This window comes from Phocoena phocoena, chromosome 11, assembly GCF_963924675.1.
Source record: "Phocoena phocoena chromosome 11, mPhoPho1.1, whole genome shotgun sequence".
NCBI classification, from domain to species: domain Eukaryota; kingdom Metazoa; phylum Chordata; class Mammalia; order Artiodactyla; family Phocoenidae; genus Phocoena; species Phocoena phocoena.
In genome coordinates this window covers 96643377-96665886 of record NC_089229.1, presented here as the reverse complement: position 1 = coordinate 96665886, position 22510 = coordinate 96643377, and the positions used below count along the sequence as shown (strand labels likewise).

The window sequence follows — 22510 nt, the reverse complement described above, 5'->3', positions numbered from 1 at the left end:
TTCTGTCCACCAAATGATCCTGGAGTGGGCAAGGCCTTGGCCTCCAGCATCCAGCCCAAAAGGAACTCAGCTCCCTCACCCCTCAGAACAAAGGAAATCCTCAATGCTCTGCCACTGACGGTAGGGACACTTAGGGTTCCCCTTTGAAGCTTGATTTCCTCATTTTTCTTCTGGTCACTTTTTCCGTTATTAGAGAGCAATTCGTAGTTACTCCCGGACTTTCTGGCTTATTTGACCCTCCCAACCGAGTGAGTGAGACTGACGTTCCTGGTTCCAGTTGAGGAAACTAAGTCTGAAAACCGCTAAGGGGCTTACTGAGGCCACACAGTCCAGCGAAGGCCATGGGTGGAACCTGGGCCGCCCCCGAGTCTGGGGGTCTCCGGCCACGGCCACGCCTGTGCCGCGAGGGACCACGTTCCCACACACGCCCAGCACCGCGTTTCCAGCCCCCCAGCCCCCAGCCTCTCACCCTCCCACGGGGGCGACTGAGGAACACAGGCACTGGCTCAGCCGAGGGCTCAGAGAACCCCTTGCACACCCACTGGGGCTCCTTCCCCATCAAGTCAGCCACACTGGCCAGAGCCTGGCAGGAGCCTGGCTCTAGGGACTCCTCTGCTCTGCCCAGAAGCCCCTGGATTCAGAGACTGGAGACCCCAGTGTTCCAGAGCAAATCCCTTCTTCAGCCACTGGGCTGTTTCCAAGGAGGCCTGGCGCTCACTTTCCCCTTCCCTCCCCGTGGAGGCTGAGATGCCACTTTCTCCCCGATGTGGGCGGTGCCTCCCGCAGACCCCAGGTCTCAAGTGTTTCCAGATGGAGCCTGTGCTCCCCTACCCCCCACCCCCTTCAGCACCAGCCTCAGAGCTCCAGCCCAGCCTACGATAGCCATCTCAGCCTAGATGAACCATGAGCCTTTGGCAAGATGACAGATTGGCCTTTATTGTGGGCCCGGGGAAGCCCGGGAGCGGAGCACGCATGCGCCAAGTAGGGGTTGCCAAGCGGGTGGTGACGGGTGTCCGCGGCAGGACCGCGCCTCACTGGCGGCATTTCCTGGGGGAGCACTTGCACTGCATGGCGTTGAGGACCACGTGGTGGATGACGGAGCCGTTGGCGCAGCGCAGGGGCACCTGCATGGGCTCTGTGCGTGTGGGCGCGCAGCAGGCGCACTGGTCCTGCACGTCCTCTGTGTCGATGGAGTACAGGGCTTTGCTGGTGCATCTTCCCTACGGCGGGGCAGAGAGAGGCGGCCGTTGCGGACGGTGGAGAGTCCCAGGGTGGGGAGGGCTCTGGGGCAGCCTGCTTCCTCCACCTGCCCTCCTCCAATCAAGAAGGTCTGGCCTTGCCCCGAGAAACACAGGACAGCCAAACAATGTGTAAAAATAGCTCTTGGGAGGTCTGAAAGGCCTGTCCTAATGGAACTGTCACACCCAAGCCCTCTAGCTGCAATTTCTATGCCTGTGTGATTGATCTTCAGGAAACAGAGCTCCCATCTTCCATTAAGTAATTCTCCATTCTCTTCAGAGGATGTGTTGAATCATTGCTCAGTTTTTTTCTTCTAGGGTCAAAAGTTCCCATTTACTTCAATAAAACATTGGCTTTTTAAAAAAATTTTAAAAGCGCCCAGTTCCTTTCACTTCTCCCCCCTGTGAATTTCCCAGATGCTTTGACTCTGCAACTAAAGAGACGTGACCAAACAAGGAACTTGCCCCTCCCAACCGAGGACCCCTTACCTGGCAGTAGTGAATGTCCACTTGCTCTTCAGACAGACAGTCTCCCACTTTGACGTACTGCAGCTTGGCAGTGATGTCCTTGCACTCGGGCTCCTCACCTACAGGACAGGTGAGAGATGGGACCTGTTCTTCCACACAACACTCTCCAGCCGAGTTCCCTCATTTACTGGAAATAGGTCAATTTCACAGTAACCGGATCACCAAAGCCAGCCATGGGGAAGGCAAGTCAGTGGTCCTGGTTCCCCTCAGCTTCTCCTGGCCCTTCATATTCAGAGATATAGTTATCGCTGGGTTTAACTCACTTAATGGCACAATTTTAATTGCAGGAGGGGCATAGATTCACTGTGCTTTGGTGATGTCAATGGATAGGACTTACTTTTATGTAATTGTAGACTCTAAAAACCATGATGAATAAATAAGGAAACACAAGCTTTAAATGACACATTAAACAAGATGGACTTAATTGATATTTATAGGACATTCCATCCAAAAACAACAGAATACACTTTCTTCTCAAGCGCTCACGGAACATTCTCCAGGATAGATCATATCTTGAGTCACAAATCAAGCCTTGGTAAATTTAAGAAAATTGAAATCGGATCAAGTATCTTTTCCAACCACAACGCTATGAGACTAGATACCAATTACAGGAAAAAAAACTGTAAAAAATACAAACACATGGAGGCTAAATAATACGTTACTAAATAACCAAGAGCTCACTGAAGAAACCAAAGAGGAAATCAAAAACTACCTAGAAACAAATGACGATGAAAACACGATGAACCAAAACCTATGGGATGCAGCAAAAGCAGTTCTAAGAGGGAAGTTTATAGCAATACAATCCTACCTCAAGAAACAAGAAACATCTCAAATAAACAACCTAACCTTCCACCTAAAGCAATTAGAGAAAGAGGAACAAAACCACCCCCCGCAAAGTTAGCTGAAGGAAAGATCACAAAAATCTGATCAGAGGGCTTCCCTGGTGGCACAGTGGTTAAGAATCCACCTGCCAATGCAGGGGACATGGGTTCAAGCCCTGGTCTGGGAAGATCCCACATGCCGTGGAGCAACTAAACCCATGCCACAACTACTGAAGCCCGTGCACCTAGAGCCTGTGCTCCATAAAAAGAGAAGCCACTGCAATGCGAAGCCTGCGCACCGCAATGAAGAGTAGCCCCCGCTCGCCACAACTAGAGAAAGCCCGCGTGCAGCAACAAAGACCGCACGCAGCCAAAAATTAAAAAAAAAAAAAAAAATCAGATCAGAAATAAATGAAAAAGAAATGAAGGAAACATTAGCAAAGATCAATAAAACTAAAAGCAGGTTCTTTGAGAAGATAAACAAAATTGATAAATTATTAGCCAGACTCATCAAGAAAAAAAGGGAGAAGATTCAAATCAACAGAATTAGAAATGAAAAAGGAGAAGTAACAACTGACAGTGCAGAAATACAAAGGATCATAAGAGATTACTGCAAGCAACTATACGCCAATAAAATGGACAACCTGGAAGAAATGGACAAATTCTTAGAAAAGCACAACCTTCCAAGACTGAACCAGGAAGAAACAGAAAATATGAACAGCCCAGTCACAAGCACTAAAATTGAAACTGTGATTAAAAATCTTCCAACAAACAAAAGCCCAGGACCAGATGACTTCACAGGCGAATACTATCAAACATTTAGAGAAGAGCTAACACCTGTCCTTCTTAAACTCTTCTGAAATATAGCAGAGGGAGGAACACTCCCAAACTCATTCTACGAGGCCACCATCACCCTGATACCAAAACCAGACAAAGATATCACAAAAAAAGGAAACTACAGGCCAATATCACTGATGAATATAGATGCAAAAATCCTCAACAAAATACTAGCAAACAGAATTCAACAGCATATTAAAAGGGTCATACGCCATGACCAAGTGGGGTTTATCCCAGGAATGCAAGGATTCTTCAATATACTCAAATCAATCAATGTGATATACCATATTAACAAATCAAAGGATAAAAACCATATGATCATCTCAATAGATGCAGAAAAAGCTTTCGACAAAATTCAACACCCAATTATGATAAAAACTCTCCAGAAAGTAGGCATAGAGGGAACCTACCTCAACATAATAAAGGCCATGTATGACAAACCCTACACACTAGGGTTTGCATTCCTATACACTAACGATGAAAAATCTGAAACAGAAATTAAGGTAACACTCCCATTTACCATTGCAACAAAAAGAATAAAATACCTAGGAATAAACCTACCTAAGGAGACAAAAGACCTGTATGCAGAAATCTATAAGACACTGATGAAAGAAATTAAAGACAATACAAACAGATGGAGAGATATACCATGTTCCTTGATTGGAAGAATCAACATTGTGAAAATGACTATACTACCCAAAGCAATCTACAGATTCAGTGCACTCCCTATCAAACTACCAATAGCCTTTTTCACAGAACTAGAACAAAAAATTTCACAATTTGTATGGAAACACAAAAGACCCCGAGTAGCCAAAGCAATCTTGAGAACGAAAAACGGAGCTGGAGGAATCAGGCTCCCGGACTTCAGACTATACTACAAAGCTACAGTAACCAGGACAGTATGGTACTGGCACAAAAGCAGAAATATAGATCAATGGAACAAAATGGAAATCCCAGAGATAAACGCATACACACATGGTCACCTTATCTTTGATAAAGGAGGAAAGAATATGCAATGGAGAAAAGACAGCCTCTCTTCAATAAGTGGTGCTGGGAAAACTGGACAGCTACATGTAAAAGAATGAAATTAGAACACTTCCTAACACCATACACAAAAATAAACTCAAAATGGATTAAACACCTAAATGTAAGGCCAGACACTATAAAACTCTTAGAGGAAAGCACAGGCAGAACACTCTATGACATAAATCACAGCAAGATCCTTTTTGACCCACCTCCTAGAGAAATGGAAATAAAAGCAAAAATAAACAACTGGGACCTAATGAAACGTAAAAGCTTTTGCACAACAAAGGAAACCATAAACAAGACAAAAAGACAACTCTCAGAATGGGAGAAAATATTTGCAAAGGAAGCAACTGACAAAGGATTAATCTCCAAAATATACAAACAACTCATGGAGCTCAATATCAAAAAAACAAACAACCCAATCCAAAACTGGGCAGAAGACCTAAATAGACATTTCACCAAAGAAGATATACAGATGGCCAAGAAGCACAAGAAAAGCTGCTCAACATCACTAATTATTAGAGAAATGCAAATCAAAACTACAATGAGGTATCACCTCACGCTTGTTAGAATGGGCATCATCAGAAAATCTACAACAACAAATGCTGGAGAGGGTGTGGAGAAAAGGGAACCCTCTTGCACTGTTGGTGGGAATGTAAATTGATACAGCCACTATGGAGAACAGTATGGAGGTTCCTTAAAAAAGTAAAAATAGAACTACCATATGACCCAGCAATCCCACTACTGGGCATATACCCTGAGAAAACCATAATTCAAAAAGAGTCATGTACCACAATGTTCACTGCAGCACTATTTACAATAGCCAGGACATGGAAGCAAGCTAAGTGTCCATCAACAGATGAACGGATAGAGAAGATGTGGCACATATATATACAATGGAATATTACTCAGCCATTAGAAGAAACAAAATTGAGTTATTTGTAATGAGGTGGATGGACCTAGAGTCTGTCATACCGAGTGAAGTAAGTCAGAAAGAGAAAAACAAATACTGTATGCTAACACATATATAGAGAGAGAGAATCTAAAAAAAAGAAAAAAGGTTCTGATGAACATAGGGGCAGGACAGGAATAAAGATGCAGACGTAGAGAATGGACTTGAGGACACGGGGAGGGGGAAGGCTAGTCTGGGATGAAGTGAGAGAGTAGCGTTGACATATATACACCACCAAATGTAAAACAGATAGCTAGTGGGAAGCAGCCGCATAGCACAGGGAGATCAGCTCAGTGCTTTGTGACCACCTAGAGGGGTGGGAGGGAGACCCAAGAGGGAGGGGATATGGGGATATATGTATACATATAGCTGACTCACTTTGTTATACAGCAGAAACTAACACAACATTGTAAAGCAACTGTATTCCAATAAAGATGTTAAAAATAATAAAATAAAAACCATAATGAGGAGAGCAATCCTCCTGCGCTTATAACAATATCCAGAAGCTGACGGGCAATGAGGCAGCTAAGAAATACAATTAATCTCTAACTATCCCTGCAAATGTCATTGTCTCTGTGGGAGCTGATCGTAGGAGCCCTTATGGAATCTTCCCTTTGGGTATAGCTACCTCTGGGTCGCTAGCATGGGTCTCCTTATGTACAGGGGTTAAAAGCACTCAGATCTGAACCTCTACTTGGCCCACTGATAATCTAAGATTTAATGCCAGCTCATTATTGCCCATCCAAACACTGGGAGTTTTCCATTCCTGGATGGCTCCAAATCTAAATCAACTTTAACTACCTAATAGTTGGGCTCCCAACTCCCAAATAATGTCATTTTAAAGTGAAAGCCTGCCAACCACATTAAGAGGGTGAATAAGGAAAACATATTGAGGCCAACACACTATATTGTTTTGCTGTAGATTTAACTCCCTGAGCCTGGCTTCTTTTCCTTATGGAAGGTCCCCACCTCTTGAAAGCACAGACCAACACAGGCCCCTTTTGGCCTCGCTGCTAGTTTTGAAGATAACAGCCTCGGCCCAATTCCATGTGCAGCATGCCTAGAGAGAATGCATCTCCTCTGATGGTTTCCTGACCACATTCTTCAATCATGCAAACAAGAACCATAGAAAAAGATGCTTTCAGAGTGTGTTTTCCACAACCTGCAACTTGGTTACAGCAACTACAGGGACTGTCAGAGTGAGCCATCAAGAAAAGAATGAATGACTGAACGCTGAAGATATTCGTGTTTTTACTCTTCCTTTCTCTACCCAAAAATAAACATGGGAACATGGGCCCGTGAACCCCAAAACTAACTAAACTAAAAGACAAAGAATATTAGTCCAGGCAAGTAATTCTACATTCAGAGAATACAGCACTAACACTGGGATTCTGAAAGGTACTTGTGCTCCTGGAAACAAGAACGCAAGAACATGTGGTGAGATGCTGTCTGGTGGGCAGGCTTGAGCTCCGTCTCCAAAGCTGCAGCCGCAACTATTGGGACCAACCAGTACAACACAACTGCAAGGTCAAGAGGAGCTGAGAGTGAAGCAGACGAGGTTAATAAAACTGAGACCAGCCTCATACATCCTCGAGAAGGCTGTGTTCACTGCAGCCCCACAGCCAGCTGCTGGCTTCCCTTTGTCTCTGGGAGAGCTGCACGACACCCAAAGCTTAGAGGCACACTGAATGTCCGCTCTGTCGAGATCATGAATCAAGGTGCCTGTCTTCAGGAGTCCTGGTGGCAGAGGGAAGACATTCTCTCATGATAGGACTGCTATGACCAACCCAAGGCTCTGCCAGGGGAAAGGCAGGTAAGAGGCTAGTGACTGCCAGGAGTTTGGAAGGAAGGAGGAAGAGTGTGCCTCACAGGCATCTTGAAAGGGGGCTTGAGCAGGGGGCAGTCCAAGGACATGCAGGGTGGGGTGGAAGCTCCCTGCAGAATTGAACACACTGGCTGCAATATCTTTCTAGAAGAAAGGTCATTGCAAAGAACAGTCCCTGGACTTCGCCCGATGCATTTCAAGGGACAAGCTATTGGTAAGGTACTTACACGTGTCACAGCATGTGCCTGGAATTTTCATGATTTTCCCCTAAGAAAACAGCAGAGTCGCAGATTAGGCACAAATAGTACATAGTGGACACTGTCAGTCACTCCAGGCCACGTCCTGCCTCTGGACTCACAGTCCTGAGCTTAAGTCCCCAGATATGAACGGGTTTTCCCATCACAAATGTGAATAGACTGACCACCCCACCTGGCCAGGCCGAAATGATTCTGATTATTCTGAACTCCCTTCCAGTTGAGTCACCAGGATCATCGTTCCCAGCGGAGGCTGGAAATCAGTTTGCTCTCTCACCATCCCATCCAAGGATCACAGATCCAGTCTCCCTTAAGGGAAGGCGTTTTCTTAAAGCATATGGTACAGTTGAGAGAGTTCTGTCCCTGCATCGGGCTTTGATTTTGTAATTTCGTTGATTTTTAAACTAGGTCAGGGTTCTCCTTGGACACTGGGAATCACGTGTCCAACAGCAGAGCTGGACCGCTGTTCAGAAGAACCCTCTTCTGAGAGTCAAAGATGGAGACAGTCAAGAGGAAAGCAGGGCCTGAGCCCCAGCTACTCACCCCCTCGGCCAGACACTTGTGTCCATCGAAGGGCGGGCAGCCCGTGACCCTCCTCTCCCAGATGAACTCGCCTCTCTTGTTGACCCTGCAGAAGTGACTGTCACAGCCATCCTGGAGAGTCTCATCACGCTGAAAGGAAAGAGAGGAGGTGGGCAGAGCAAATCTGAAGACGGTGTTTGGGATCCAAAGCCACTTCAAGCCATGACCTTGACTCTTTGGAGTTGTTGAGACAAGGTAGGGGACCTTGGAACAAGACCGAGGCAGTGTGTGCAAAGTCTCCACACCCAGAACCCAGAACAGAGGTGGAGTCCAGTTTTACAGCTTGTTAACTGGGAATGGGGCTGCATAAATGTAGGGCATCCCTAACTCTACTGACCACTTAACAGCTTAAAGAATTAAGACACAGCAAAGGGAAACTGGCCCATCAGTAGCTGAACTAGAGGTGAGCCAGGTGCCACCTGCCAGCCCCACCAGCCCACTCTGGCTTTCATAGAGCCCAGTCTGTGTCACCCTGATTGGCTGACCAGTCTCATGGACCATCAAGGCTGGAGAAAATCTTAAAGATCAACTCACTCCCAATCACGGGGCCCTACCCCAACTTCTGTCACAGAGTGACAAATTAACCAAATCTAAGAGCGAATTCTGTACTTCCTAAAGGTTACCCATCTTTCCCTTATGAAATCAGAACTAGGTACAAAAGGAAGTCAATATTGACCCAAACTCAGTCCCTCTTCCTTGAAGAAAATATCCCAAATAGGAAACCAGACGGTGGTCGTAGGGAGACCCCTGAGTTTAAGTTGCCCACACACACCTTTAGCATCATGATCTGTCCCCCTCGTAGCTGAATGGTGCAAGCCATAGGCAGGCATCTCCCGCAGCACTGGCCCTGCATCTTCTCTTCCTTGTAACCCTGTAACCAGGAGAAAAAGCAGGCTTAGTTTAAACCTCCCCCTAAGATCCTGATCGAAAGTAGGCCAAACGGTAAATGGTTTCATTAAGCAGCTGTTCAAACTAGAAATCTGGGGGTCATCCTTGTGTTCTCTCTTTTTCTTATCCCCCCTGCTCCACTCATCACCAGATCTTGCCAAAAACTGCATCTTGAGCTCATCCACAGCTTGTCGTGCCAGGGTCCTCTGTCATCACCTGATCCAAGAAATCATCGTCCACCGCTGGACTCAGTCACAGTAGTAACTGTCTTCCTACCTCTATTCCTGCCAATCCAGCAGCTTCCCGGAAGGTGGACTTCACTGTTTCACAGAAACGCCCCCCCAATCTGGGAGACAACATAGGGTGACCAACTTTTTATTCTGCCAAGTATTTGAAACCACGTTAATAAAGCCAAAAAGCGATCATCAGCTGTCTCATGACTGCGTTAAAATTAAAGCTCTTTTAACTCTCCCCACCATGCCGGGAAAAAAAAAAAAAAAAAAAAGAACTAAATCTAGTAAAGTTTTTTGGGGGGCTTTGTTTGTCTGGTTGGCTGGTTTTTTCAGGCAAGGCTTTATTAGGGTCCCTGCCGCAGCAAGGGGCAGTGAGAACAAGTAACAGGTGCTCATGTTGGCTCGGTCCCAGAACACGGACAAGCTGGCTCCTCACATGGGGTGAAGGTAGGGGTGTTTAAAAGAATAAATTTAGTTATGTGAAGACCAGCTATGGTGTCATTCTTGTTTTCATTTTGCTACATTTAGTAATGACCACTTAGAGATTCATTCCTTGGGGTCCTGAGGTTTTTCTACTATGAATCTCTAGCAGGTCAGCGTGGAGCACCGGACCTGAATTCCGGGGCTGGTCCTCTCACATTGCCCCCTTGCTCACTGCACTCCGACTGACAGCTCGTAACCAGCAGGGGAGGTTAGGAGTCTATGAGCGTCCGACTGACAGCTCGTAACCAGCAGGGGAGGTTAGGAGTCTATGAGCGTCCACTGAACTCATCAGGGAAGCCGCAGAGAGAGAGCCCAGGCCACACACACACACTCAGAAGGACGCTGCTGACATTTGAGGCCATCAGGTCGCGTTTCACCGGTGAGCTTCAACTGTGTTTTCAAAAACGCACAATTCCTGGCAGGTGTGGACCGAGGTGGATGGGAGAGGAAGAAAGAGCTGGGCAAAACAGCATGAATGTATGTGAGCGCTTACAGTCAGAAAGAGGAAATAAAATGAGGCTTAAATCAGGCACGATTTCACGGGAGCGTGGATCAGGACATTTTTTAGTGAGTGTTAGAAGAAGACACTAGGAAATGCCCTCCACTCAGCAGGCCCAAGGAGAAGAACGTGTCCAAAATCTTTACAGGAGAAGTGAGGGGTGGGGGACAGATGGAGGAGGGGTCTGCAAAGTGAAGGGATGGGGCGGTGGACGCACACTCCACACCCCAGAGAGGCAGAGGGCACGGTGAAGCCAAGAACAGGGAAAGGTGGTAGGCGCTGTGGGAGAAGAAGGGACAGGAGAAAGTGGAGGAGGGGGGAAGGTGAGAGGAGGGGCGATGATTTCAGAGGTGCTGTGGGACTGGGGGAAGAGGGACGGGAGGACAGGGAACACGGCAGAAACCACTGGAAGGACGCAACAGAGAGAACGGACCCCGCAAGGCAAGAACACAGCTGCACTGGTGACGGGCCTGAGCCCTGCTGGCGGGGTACGTACCACACAGCTGCCAGACGGACACGGAGGGCAGTGCTGACCAGACTTTTGCCAGAGCATCCAATCAGGAGCCGCCAGGTGCCCAGCCAGCCACAGGCTCACTCACTCAGGTCTGAGCAGCCAACTAGCCCTGCTCCCCCTGTCCAGGGAGGCCCCCCAAACTCTCCTCACAGGTGTCTCCCAGCCCTTTTCATAAACTACATCGGCTGCTCAAGGACCCCAGGCTTATCTCCCCGCTGCCCTTTTCTAACTCTTGCTTAAATGCCAGTCTGTCCCTGTGCCCCCTCCTGGCGGGGGTCATTGCTCAAGGTCAGCCCATGGTCATGCTCCTCTGGGAGGCCTTCTCAAGGTTCCTGGTCAGTGTCACCTCTCTTCCTCAAGCCCTCCTTTGTCTCTACCACCCAGCAGCACAGACCGGCTTCTGGGCTCCTTTTAGGTATAAGCGTCGTCTCCCCTGAAGCAGACACAGGCCCCACGTCTCTGATGATGCTACGAGTTCCATCTGACATCGGCAGTTCAAACAGACACAGACCAGCCTACACTTGACCCACCAGAGCTCCCCACCTGCAGGAGGCCACACGGAGGCCCTTCATGGTAGAGGAACGTGACAAGGCCAGGTAAGCTGAGCTAGAATGGGGGCATGTGAGGCAGAGCTCAGCAGAGGCTGAGAGACACACGGCAGGGCTAAACTCAGGGATCTCAAGAGGGAGGAGATCCCTGGGGAGACAGCGGAATCTTGGAGGCGAGGAGGAGGAGTACACAGACCAAAAGGGGCCGTGAATTTAAAAATATTTAGAAACCTAAGTCTAGACTGGATTCTAAAGCTGGATTTCTACGGACGCAGAGGAAGTGGCCGTGCCACCCTCTGACCACCAGAGGGCGCAGGTAGAGAGTTAGTGGGCTCGCCCCGCCCCCCCGCGCCTCCCCAGAACACTCTCCTTCAGGTCCGCTTAGCGTGGACCGCCTCCTGCATCCACTGTAGTTCCATGGACATCCAGCTAAAGGGATGCCAAAGACTCCAGACAGCATCATTCCATCCCATATTCAAGCCCAGATGTATGCAGGGGAGTTATCTCACACACACTCACACACACACACACACACACACACACACACACCTGCATGCGAAACCCTAAAACAACTGGGATTTTAAATTTAAAAAAGCAAAAAGGCATACTTCACTGGCTTCTTTCTAATTGAGGTGGGAATGTTCTCCTTGAGCCATTCTATCAGAAGTAGCTGTGTCTCCCACGGACCCCTTCACTCCCCTTGAAAATGTGCTATTAAGCCCCCACTTGGAGCATCACACGGTGCTAAGTGCCATGAAGGGCACAGGCGCAGAACACTCCCCGACCTCAAGAGCGCTGACCGCACCAGCAGCTTGTCCTAACCTTGTCCCTAACCCCGCACTGCCCCTCCCCTCTGGCCGCTGTGCCGCTCCACTCCTCCCCGACCCCGCCCAGAACCCGCCCGCTGCCCCGCCACCTGAAGGAGCAACGACTATACCCTGTGCATCTAGCTCACAAGAAACTCATCTGACCAACCATATTTTCTAAGACAGCAGGAGCCCCAAATGCAGAAGGCAGTTTGCGGAGGAAACCAAGGCATCCTCCTGAGCGTTGGGTCCAGCTCTGCGAGGTGGGGCTGAGAGTCACGATAAGAACAGTGAAGAGCATGCTTTCCTCTACCCAACTAGAAATGATGATTCCACTTCCCAGAACCCACCCTCAGAGGTGTTCTGAGCAAACACAGTCATCGTGACCTGGCAGGGTGAACTATTAAAACGCGATGTCCAATAATAAAAGTATACGTTGAGGCAGAGCCCCTTCAAAGAATGTTGCCTAGAACCCTGCACATAGCAAGTGTCTGATAAATAATTGTGGACTAACTAGTCACTGATAAATATTTGTTGACTAATTTTTAATGTTTTCAAAGAAGGGTAGTATGTTGCTTAAAAAGAATACAGAACTGTAAATATGGTATCACAAGCCTTGCAAATACAGGAAGAAAATGTTTAAATTTCCAAAACTAAATTATAATTATATCTGAGAAATGCAATTTGGGTAGGTGACTTTTATTCTCTTCCTTACTGTTGTCAAATATGTCCATAATCAGAAAATCATGAAAGCTTTTATTTAACGAGCCCAGTGAGGTCCCACTGCTTGGGTCCCACAAGTACCCAGTCCACCCGCAGGCCCCCATGAGCCTCTCTCACCAGCGGGCAGTCCTCGCAGGTGGTCTGCCTGCACTCCAGCTTGAATCCGGAGATGACCCCCACCTGGACGGTGCAGAGGCAGGTGGTACACAGGTCAACCATCAGACTCCTCCCGGGCTGGAACCAAAGGGACCAGGGTCAGGCCTCCCGGCACCCGGAACCCCCGACCCTCCACTGCCCTCAGTCCCGTGAGCCGTCTGCCTTGGGCATGGGGGCCCGGCTGCCCAAAGCTGCCAGGATCCATCACCCTGATTCTCCTCCTGTCCCGAGAGGTCTGCTCCCTCCCTTCCCCACCCCGCCTCAAGGATGGCACGGTAAGAGTGAGGGCTTTCCCGGCAGAGAGGGAGCTGAGGCAGAGGGAGAGGGGCAGATTGAAGCATGCACAGAAGAAATGCTCGAGTGTCTGGGGCCTGGATGTGAGCGCTAGAAGGCGGGGCCCGGGCCCCGGAGAGGTAGGGGTTCCACTCCAGGATGCCTGGGAAGCCCTGGAGGAAAGGAAAGTGTGGGTGGGGCAGGTCCCCCTGGCTCCTTTCACTTGCACTTTAGAATGACACCCTTCCCACAGCACCCCATCCCTGCCCCCCAGGCGCCCTGGAGGAGAAGGCGGCAGCTCACCCCGATGATGGTGCCGTTGAGCACACAGGCCTGCACGGGCTCTGGGGAGAGACAGGCACAGGGCATGAGTGTGCGGAGCACAGCTGGTGAAGGCCCACGACCCAGCTGCTCCTCCCAGGCTGGGCCTCCCTGCTCCACCTGCCGGTCCTGCTCCCCACCCAGCGCCAGGCGCTGTGGGTCCTCCCGCCGGAGCCCACGTGGCCACAGCGGCCCCAGGCCCGCTGAGGAAGGGCAGCTACCTGCTGCCCACCACCCAGCCCGCAGGGAGAAGGTCCCTGCAGTCCTCGAGGGGAGGGCACTTGTTTAAGTGATTCACACCCAAGGGGTGAGTGGGAGGATGTTTGGGCTTGTCAAAGAAAGACATTCTACTCTGGAAACTTTAAGTCCCGAGATAAAATCACACACAGAGCTCAGGACAGGGGGTGGCGAGAGCTGTTTGCTGTTGCTGTTGGTTGTTTGGCTGGTTGGTTGGTTGGTTGGTGGGTGGGTTAGTTGGTTGCTTGGTTGGTTTGTTTATTTCGTTGGTTGGTTGATTGTGTGGTTTGTTGGTTAGTTGGTTGACTGGTTGGTTGGTTGATTGGTTTGTTTGTTGATGTGGTTGGTTGGTTGGTTGGTGGGGTTAGAGGATGGGCAGTCGGAATACCTTTTCCAGCCGAATGATTGAGAAGAAGTCTCTAGAATTAGAGAAGCCTGGGTCCAAGCCCAGTTCTACCACTCACTAACTCACAAGAGCAAAGCGAGGTATAATGGTACCCACCTCATGGGATTGTCATAAGGATGACATGAGACAAGGTACAAAACCAGCGCTGACACAGTGACGACCCTCAGGAAATTGTCCCATTTCCCTCATCTTATTTGCTTTCTCCCCAAAGTGTTAGCAATGGATGGAGAGATTTGATCCTCCCCGTTTCCCTGAGCTGCTCAAAAGGCAAGGATTCGGGAGCCTTAGAGGAGAGAGAGGCTTGAAGGCGGGCTTGGTGGGACATCTTACCGCAGTGACAGGTGGGGCAACAGCCCGAGGTCTGACAGCTCAGCTGGAAGCCCGAGGGGCAGGTGGGGACGTCCAGTTGGGGGCAGGAGACATTCCTCTGTTGCACGAAGACCTCCTCCTTGACTCGGACACACTCGTAGATGAGGCAGGGGTCCTCGGGAGAGGCCCAGTGAGAGCCAACCTGTGGTCGGAGCACCCAAGTTGGTCAGGGGGCCAAGGTCCCACTGGGAGTGGGCGGCCCCCTCAGGAGCTGGTGTGGGTCCTGGAGGTGAGCCCGGCTCAACGGCTAAGCCCTGCCCACAGGGTGCGGCGCATAGAGGGAGGGACAGCTCATCCGGGTCCTTCAGTGAGTCTGGGTCAGAGTCACCCTGACCGAGATCCTAGCTCAGAGCCCCATGTGCTCCCAAGACAGAGTCTTGAGCCACTGGAGGAAGCACCTGGGGACACCTAAGGATGCTCCCTCCACCCTTGGCTCAGCTGGGAGCTGAGTGTCCAGGAAGGGCTGCATGGGGAGACAGTGGAGGGGAGATGTGGAGGGAAACTCAGCCCAGCACCCAACTTCGTGCTGCTTCCCTCTGGTACAGGGAGCCGGTAAGAGCCGGGGATGCCGGTGTCTGACCCTCGGCCCTGTAATCTGCCCTGAGCTCCCAGGCTGCACGCGGGTGGCCTGTCCCAGGTAATCCCTGGTGGCGCAGTGGTTGAGAGTCTGCCTGCCGATGCAGGGGACGCGGGTTCGTGCCCCGGTCCAGGAAGATCCCACATGCCACGGAGCGGCTGGGCCCGTGAGCCATGGCCGCTGAGCCTGCGCGTCCGGAGCCTGTGCTCCGCAACGGGAGAGGCCACAACAGTGAGAGGCCCGCGTACCGCAAAAAAAAAAAAAAAGGGACCAGCTGTCAGCCCCAACCAGGATGGAGTAGCCTCTGGCCCTGGGGAGGAGGTGCAAAGCCAGCCTGATCCCAGGATGGGATGGGGAACAAAGAGGTTAAAAGCATGGAGAGGAGGGACACAGCAGGGAAATCCACAGGTAACCAGGATTAGAAGAGGGAGGTGGGAAACTCAGTCTGTCACCACCAAGGAGGAGGAGACTGGTGGGCCAGGGTAGGAGGTGAGCAGGTGAGCACGTTCAGGGCAGGACAGGTAACCCTTTGCCCTCCTTCTAAACAGAGTTTGTTTTGGTCTTGCTGGAGGACTCAGAAGGGGATGGTCCCTAGGACCCCCTCCCAGCATCCGCGTCCTAAGGATTCCAGGGCTTAGCACCCTTCCACTTCATCCTTATCCAACAGACTTAAAGGACTGGTAGCATCCTAGCACGTGGGCTACGACTGACTCCCGGGGAGGGATCCTCTGTGCTTCAGAAAACGGCTTTATGAGCCCAGAGTCAAAGTGAGAGCCTCTGGGCCACGAAGGAGAAGCGACCCTGCTCTGTGTCAGGGGAGGGGATCTGGGGGTGGGGGGCTGGGCAGGAGAAGACAAGGGTGGGGAGACGGGGGCTGCCAACACGCCCAGGGGCTACAGCCAGAGCTGCAGAAGGGGGCTTAGGGGCCCTGGGAACAGAAATGTAGTTTGCTTCTCTGGGTTACATATTTCTCCAACAGAAACCAGTGAAAAGGTCAGAGGACGCCGCCTGGGCCGGTGTGGCAGGGTGCCAGGCCCACGACACGGCCCTGCACCACCCATCAGGGGAAGCAGGTCCTCAGCTTCACAGGTTAAACAGGAGAACACGACCCCCACCCTCAGGCGTTCACAGAACTCAGAGGGAGGGAACTGGGCTTCTCCCCAAATCCACACAATGGGAAGTCTGGGGCAACTTTAACTAGTTCCCTGGGAGCAAGGTGATCCCAGCTGACATCTGGATAAACCAACAGCCGCATTAAACTCTCTGTGGGGAAAGCAAAAGGCAGGGAATGAGCTTCTACTTTACGGACGGAACCAAGGGCAGCACCGGACCCCAGATGGACGACCAGGCTGGTGAGGCCCCCGCCCTCCTTCCTACCCGCCCTGGCCCAGACCTACACTCTTCCAGTAGGACTGGGAGTCTCCCCGAGGGGAGCCGGTCACCACCTCGCAGGCAGATGGCAGGCATGTTCCACAGCACTCGCCTTCGTGGAGGACGTAAGTGAAGCCCTGAAAGCACACAAGAGGTGGACGTCAGGACAGGCCGGCAGCAAAGACAGGTGTTCTGGTCCACTCGGCAGGTGTACGGAGCCCTGGGGCTTGCAGAGGGACAGCTGGACCGGATGTTTTCATCTCTGCCCTCCACCAGCCCCTCGATCATGTTAAGTGGTCAGGAAGCATCACCCACTGAGTCACTATGGGTCTTACACCAGCCGAAGGGACACAACCCTGCCCTCTGCAAACTTCCACTTAAGAAGAGCCAGGGCTTCCCTGGTGGCGCAGTGGTTAAGAATCCGCCTGCCAATGCAGGGGACACGGGTTTGGGCCCTGGTCCGGGAGGATCCCACATGCCGCGGAGCGGCTGAGCCCGTGCGCCACAACTACTGAGCCTACGCTCTAGAGCCCACGAGCCGCAACTGCTGAGCCCGCGGGCCACAACTACTGAAGCCTGTGTGCCTAGAGCCCGTGCTTCGCAACAGGAGAGGCCACCACAGTGAGAAGCCCGCGCAACGCAACAAAGAGTAGCCCCCACTCACCGCAACTAGAAGAAAGCCCGTGCACAGCAATGAGGACCCAGCTCAGCCAAAAATAAATAAATAAAAGAAATAAATTTAAAAAAAAAGAAGAGCCAGTCCATGGGAGTATTAAAGATGCTCAGAGTTCACTCAGAAGCAGCCGGCTGCCCTGATGTTCATCACAGCCCAAATCTAGGGTCCCTCACTGACTGGGGGAGAACATTCCAGAAGCCTGGAGTCCCGGCTCTGTCCTAACAGGGCTAATTACCTATACGACATGAGTGCCTTGACCCCAGGACCTCTCAGCGATGTGCAGAGCTGGGCTTCCCCAGGTCGTCACTTGACATTTACCTAGTAGTTTATGGGGCACAGTGAGACGAGACCCACTTTCCCCAGAAAGCCTGCCAGGGAGGCCAGCATCCTGCAAGTCTGAAGTCTGCCAGCCTATCCCCCTGCTTGGAGGTCCTCCAATCTGGCCAAAGCATCGGGAACTTGGATTGAAACCCTCCAATGAAAACTCTGAAGCGACGTACAAAGAACAGACAAAACGATGACATGTGAGGCTGTCCCAGGGGCCGAGGGACAAGAACCCGGGCCTGCAGCATCTCGGAGAGAAGGGTGAACTGCAGCCGCAGCCGTTCGGGATGGGGCTGGGTACCACACCCGCTCTGCTCCCCAAGAGCGCTCACAAGCAGGGCCCAGTCAGAGGATGCACTCAACACTCGGTATCATCCCAGGGGGTGCCTCTCCCGGGGGAACACGAGGACCCCAGAGACCTGGCTCAACTTTGTAGCATCTCCATGGGACCTACTTACACCCCGACCTGCGTCACAGCGGTGCCCGATGAACTGCCCTCAGTCCTTGATCAGCGGAGAGCTAGTTATGGTGCACCTGTGATGTAGTAAGTGCTTTGGAGGCGCCAACAAATTAGGATGATACACTCGACACGCCCTCCGCTACAAGGCAGGATACACAAAATGGCACAAAAGAAAGAGACACGAGGGAGCCTAGAACAGAGACATCGATGCCTTAGGGACCCAGAGTCACTCTTGGGCACCCCCCTCGGGGTGCTGAGTGGTCTGGATTTGTGCACACTCTATGTTTTCTGCTACCTCCACCACGGGCAAATACACTGCGGGTTATGGGTGACCCAGGCTGGATGCCTGGCTCCCACAGCCCTACCTGCTTCTCGTGCTCAGGTGCTCCCAGCCACGCCCCCAGGTTCTGGGGCTGCCGACTTTGCAAGATTCCCCTCCACGGTTTCCTCCTGCACAACCAGGGCTCATCCTGTATTTTCATCTCTGTTTCTTTTCCCGTACTCCTCCAAACCCTCTAGCTTATATCTGTCCAAAAGAGACATCTCAGACCTTTCTCCCTACCCTCTTCTCTATCCTGTTTTCACTGGTTTCCCAATTAAGAGTGGAACTGAGTAGGTCTGATATCCACCCAAGCTGGAAACAGATGCCACTGGAAAATAAGTTCCTCACTGATTTAACAGCACAATTGCCACAGCTGAGACGGAGGTGGAGGCCTGGGGCGCTGGCCCCTGTCTCTTGGCCGGGTCGTCCTGGCCCTTACAACACCCGTGCGGCCAGCTGTACCAGCCTAGCAGCAGGGGCCCCGCCCTGGGAGTCAGGACACGCATGTGTCTGCTGGCTTCAGACGAGCCTCAGTGTAGTGGCCAATGGGAAGAACAGCCCTGCCTCTTCTTCCTTCTGGAGGGGTATCACGAGGATGAATAAAACATAATGGATTGCATTCAGTCGCTCAGAACACAGTCCCTGAAGCTACAATTTAGTCTGACTCTGGGGTCTAAGGGTCATAAGCCTTCAAAGAGAAACTCCTCTGAGGTTTATACAAAAGAGCAGGAATTCCTCTTGCTGTCAACACGGAAGCAAGGCCATAGTACACCTATGAAATTCTTTGGGACACCAGCAACGCCCTTTGCTTATCTCACATCACGTTTCTGATGTGACGCGTAGAGGATTAATTATGGAGATGGTAGGGGAAAGCGTATTTCTGCAGACAGTGGCTTATAAAGGAAGAATCAGAGGGTGATGGTGTTCTTTTTTCTTTTTTTTTTTGTCACAGCCTAGACAGCAAATGAATTCAGGTAAGTGAGCCTAAATGCCTCTGGAGTCTGACCAGAGCTGATACTCTCCTCTATGAAGAATGAAGCCTGAGGCCATTCACTAAAGCTCCCACTTCAACACACAATACAGACCAAAGCCCAGCCTCCCCTCAGCTGTAACTAAACCTCAATGCTTCCTTCTCCTCCCAGAAGGTGTGAACATTCTGTCTCTAAGACAGGCCACTCCGCCACCCTAGAGCCATCATCCCATCGACAGTTCTGGACGTGGTGCCCCCTGCACTCATTTCTGACCTCGGGACCCACCAACTTCCTGAAGCTGCCTCCAGCGCCTTGGCCTCTAGACAGCCAGGTTCACACCCCGTGCCCTGCATTGATGGACCAGAGTGGGGACTGCACAGAGGACCCAGAGTCCACGGGGCCGAGCTGAGCCCATCCATTTTCTTCTTGAGAAGTTCATCTCTCGAGCAACACAGATTGAACAGGTCTGATTGGACAGGGCGAACCCTGGACCTGAAAAGCCACACTGAGTTGAAGCCAGGTTCCATAAAGCCACGTGCAAATGAAGCTTCTGAGAAAGCGAAACGTCCTCCCAGGCCCACAGTGGGGAACCGGATGGATGGGCAGAGAGAAGCGGAGACAGGGGCTCACGGGACAAACGGAGAGTAAAGTGGTACAACCACGGGGCCCACCTGCATGCCCTGCACTTCGTTTCTGAGTAATCCCTGTCTTTCCTATAAATCCCCTTTTTATTTATTTTTAAATTTATTTATTTATTTTTGGCTGCGTTGGGTCTTCGTTGCTGCGCGCGGGCTTTCTCTAGTTGCGGTGAGCGGGGCTACTCTTCGTTGCGGTGCGCGGGCTTCTCATTGCGGTGGCTTCTCTTGTTGCGGAGCACGGGCTCTAGGCGCGTGGGCTTCAGTAGTTGTGGCGCACAGGCTTCCGTAGTTGTGGCGCACGGGCTTAGTTGCTCCGCGGCATGTGGGATCTTCCCGGACCAGGGCTCAAACCCGTGTTCCCTGCGTTGGCAGGTGGATTCTCAACCACTGCGCCACCAGGGGAAGTCCCTCCCCATCTTTTTATTTTAGCTAGCTTGAGTGGATTCCATTCTTTGCAATCAAGACTCCCTACCAAAACACAAAACATATTGGGGGCCCATTTTATAAAAACCACCTCTAAACACCACTCTCTTTACTTGATAGCAAGTTATTTCCACTGCCTCCCATGGCCTGTGGGAGGAGATGGAGACCGATGGGTTTCCAAAGCCTAGTGTTCCCCAAAGGCACACCTGGAACCACAGCACCATCCTCTCCCAAGGGGGCCGGCAGCCCTGCTCCTCCTCAGCACGAGCCAGGCAGGTAGAGCGCAGGTGAACTGAACAGACTCCCCCATCTCTGGATTCACTCGCAGGCCCTCCCCTCCGTCACCAAACCACACACGCTTCTGAAAAGAAGCATCAAGAGGCTGCTCTGCACCGCGGCTACGAAAGCAACCGCTAGACGCACGCGCCTGCCTGGGCTGCCTCCTCTTCCTTTATCTTATTTTCTACTGATAGTGACGCAGTGCTAATAGTAATGTGACCGGCAGGACCCTACGGAGCCTTCCTGGGACAGGCCTCCCCCATATCCTATGCTTCAGCTCCTCTCTGAAGGACCTACGTAACAGTATTTGATGCACGTTTCCTGAGTTGTTTTGCAGATGTGAAAACCCCCCACCAAACGGAAGATGTTAACTACTGGGTGACCTGAGAACGTAGCCCCAGGCCTCCTGGAGCCCAAGGACTGATCATGTTAACCCCTGTGACACCGCCCTGTCACCTCACCATCAGCCAATCAGAGAACTGTGCACGAGCTGATCACAGACCCTGCGACACCCTCCCCCCCCATCCCCCGGCTCCCTCACCTGGCTTTGAAAAAGGCTTTGCTGAAACGCTTCTGGGAGCTCGGGGGCTTTTTAGAGCATGAGCCACCCGTCCCCTTGCGTGGCCCTGCAATAAACCTTTCTCTGCTCCAAACTCCGACATTTGCATTTGGCCTCACGGCGCATCGGGCACATACACTTGCGCTAACCATAACAGCTTTAAACCAGCAAACAATTGAACCCACGGTACCCCCGCGGACTGTGGTTCCCTTTTCCTAGAGTCTGCTCAGTCTTCAGTACGCAAGAATAAAGCTCCCCAGGCACACAGGAGCCTTAGGGGCAGGCCTCCACAAGAAGAATTAAAAACTGGACCGGGGGTTTCAAACCCCCAAATTATACCTCCAATTATAAACATGGCTCAACTCCTGTACCTCAAATGATAAACCTGGCCTGAAAACTCACCAACCTGTGTAGAAACACTACAGTACACTGACACGGGGACCACCTCAGAAAATTCAGGACCTATGTCTGTACTAGGTGTAGGCTAAGGAGATGTCTGAAAAGGGAAGAGATAGATAGGGGAAAAAAATCAAGCCCTGTTTTCTAGGCAATTAATCCACATCTCTGCTTAGACCAACTCCCCAGCCTGTGGACTCAAGACCGCACAGCAGACATGACTGTCAGATCACAGAAGGATGACACAGCAATCCTTTCCTCATGCTCCTTTCCTTCACCCAGCCCCACTCCCCTCCTTGCCCCTCCCCTCTGGCCTTGAACCAGAGGTTCCTAAAGGGGCTTTCTTGCCTATTCCTGGGATCCCCTCCCCTACTTCCCTACCCTATTCCTCCCCCTTACCGGCCGGCAGCTGTCTCCACAGGGCTTCTGAGAGCACTGGGCCACACGCAGGCCCATCACGGCGTCCTCCAGGTCCGTGCAGGTGCACACGTCACAGCCCTCCTCCCAGAACTGGCCCACGGGGTAGATGGTGCCTCGGTGGACACACACCTGTAGACACAAGGTTTCCGAGAGTGAAGTGACTCAGTTCATCGAAACAAGAGGTGAGAAAGCGTCTACTCCAGGTGCTGAGACTACAGCAATAAACGAAAGCAACATAGTCTCTGCCCACGCCAAGGGATGCTCACAGTAGAGTTTGCCCTCTTCCCTCCCCTGCCCACCTGCCTTAGGAAGGTTCACCCTGGGAGCGGCTCCTTTTGAGTCCTTCGAGGCCCTCAAGTGGGGATGTAACACACTGGCCGCCTTGACCCACTATCACTGCTGCCTTAACTGCATTTAACTCCTTCCTGTGTCACACGGAAAGCTGCACCCTCATTCTCAGACCCAGTAATGTCCTTGAACTTGGAACCCACCCACGTATAGCCCTCTGTCCCATCAGGAGTGGCGGAAGGTGAGGGAAGGGGGGGCAGGCGTTATGAAGGAGTGTTCCCTTGATG

At 51.4% G+C, this 22510-nt stretch overlaps 1 protein-coding gene across 1 annotated transcript in view; it reads right to left on the bottom strand.

Moving 5' to 3' along the window:
• Window positions 1–913: 913 nt before the first annotated feature.
• VWF (von Willebrand factor) overlaps window positions 914–22510 on the bottom strand; it is a 133454-nt gene continuing 111857 nt past the window's right edge. The window contains exons 43-52 of the mRNA XM_065888271.1: window positions 21915–22064; window positions 16494–16604; window positions 14481–14661; window positions 13490–13530; window positions 12875–12991; window positions 8836–8934; window positions 8025–8153; window positions 7455–7494; window positions 1728–1825; window positions 914–1220 (exon numbers count right to left, since the gene is read on the bottom strand). Coding sequence (XP_065744343.1) covers window positions 1032–1220; window positions 1728–1825; window positions 7455–7494; window positions 8025–8153; window positions 8836–8934; window positions 12875–12991; window positions 13490–13530; window positions 14481–14661; window positions 16494–16604; window positions 21915–22064 — 1155 coding nt within the window. The 3' untranslated portion in view covers window positions 914–1031. The remainder of the gene's footprint in view (window positions 1221–1727; window positions 1826–7454; window positions 7495–8024; window positions 8154–8835; window positions 8935–12874; window positions 12992–13489; window positions 13531–14480; window positions 14662–16493; window positions 16605–21914; window positions 22065–22510) is intronic.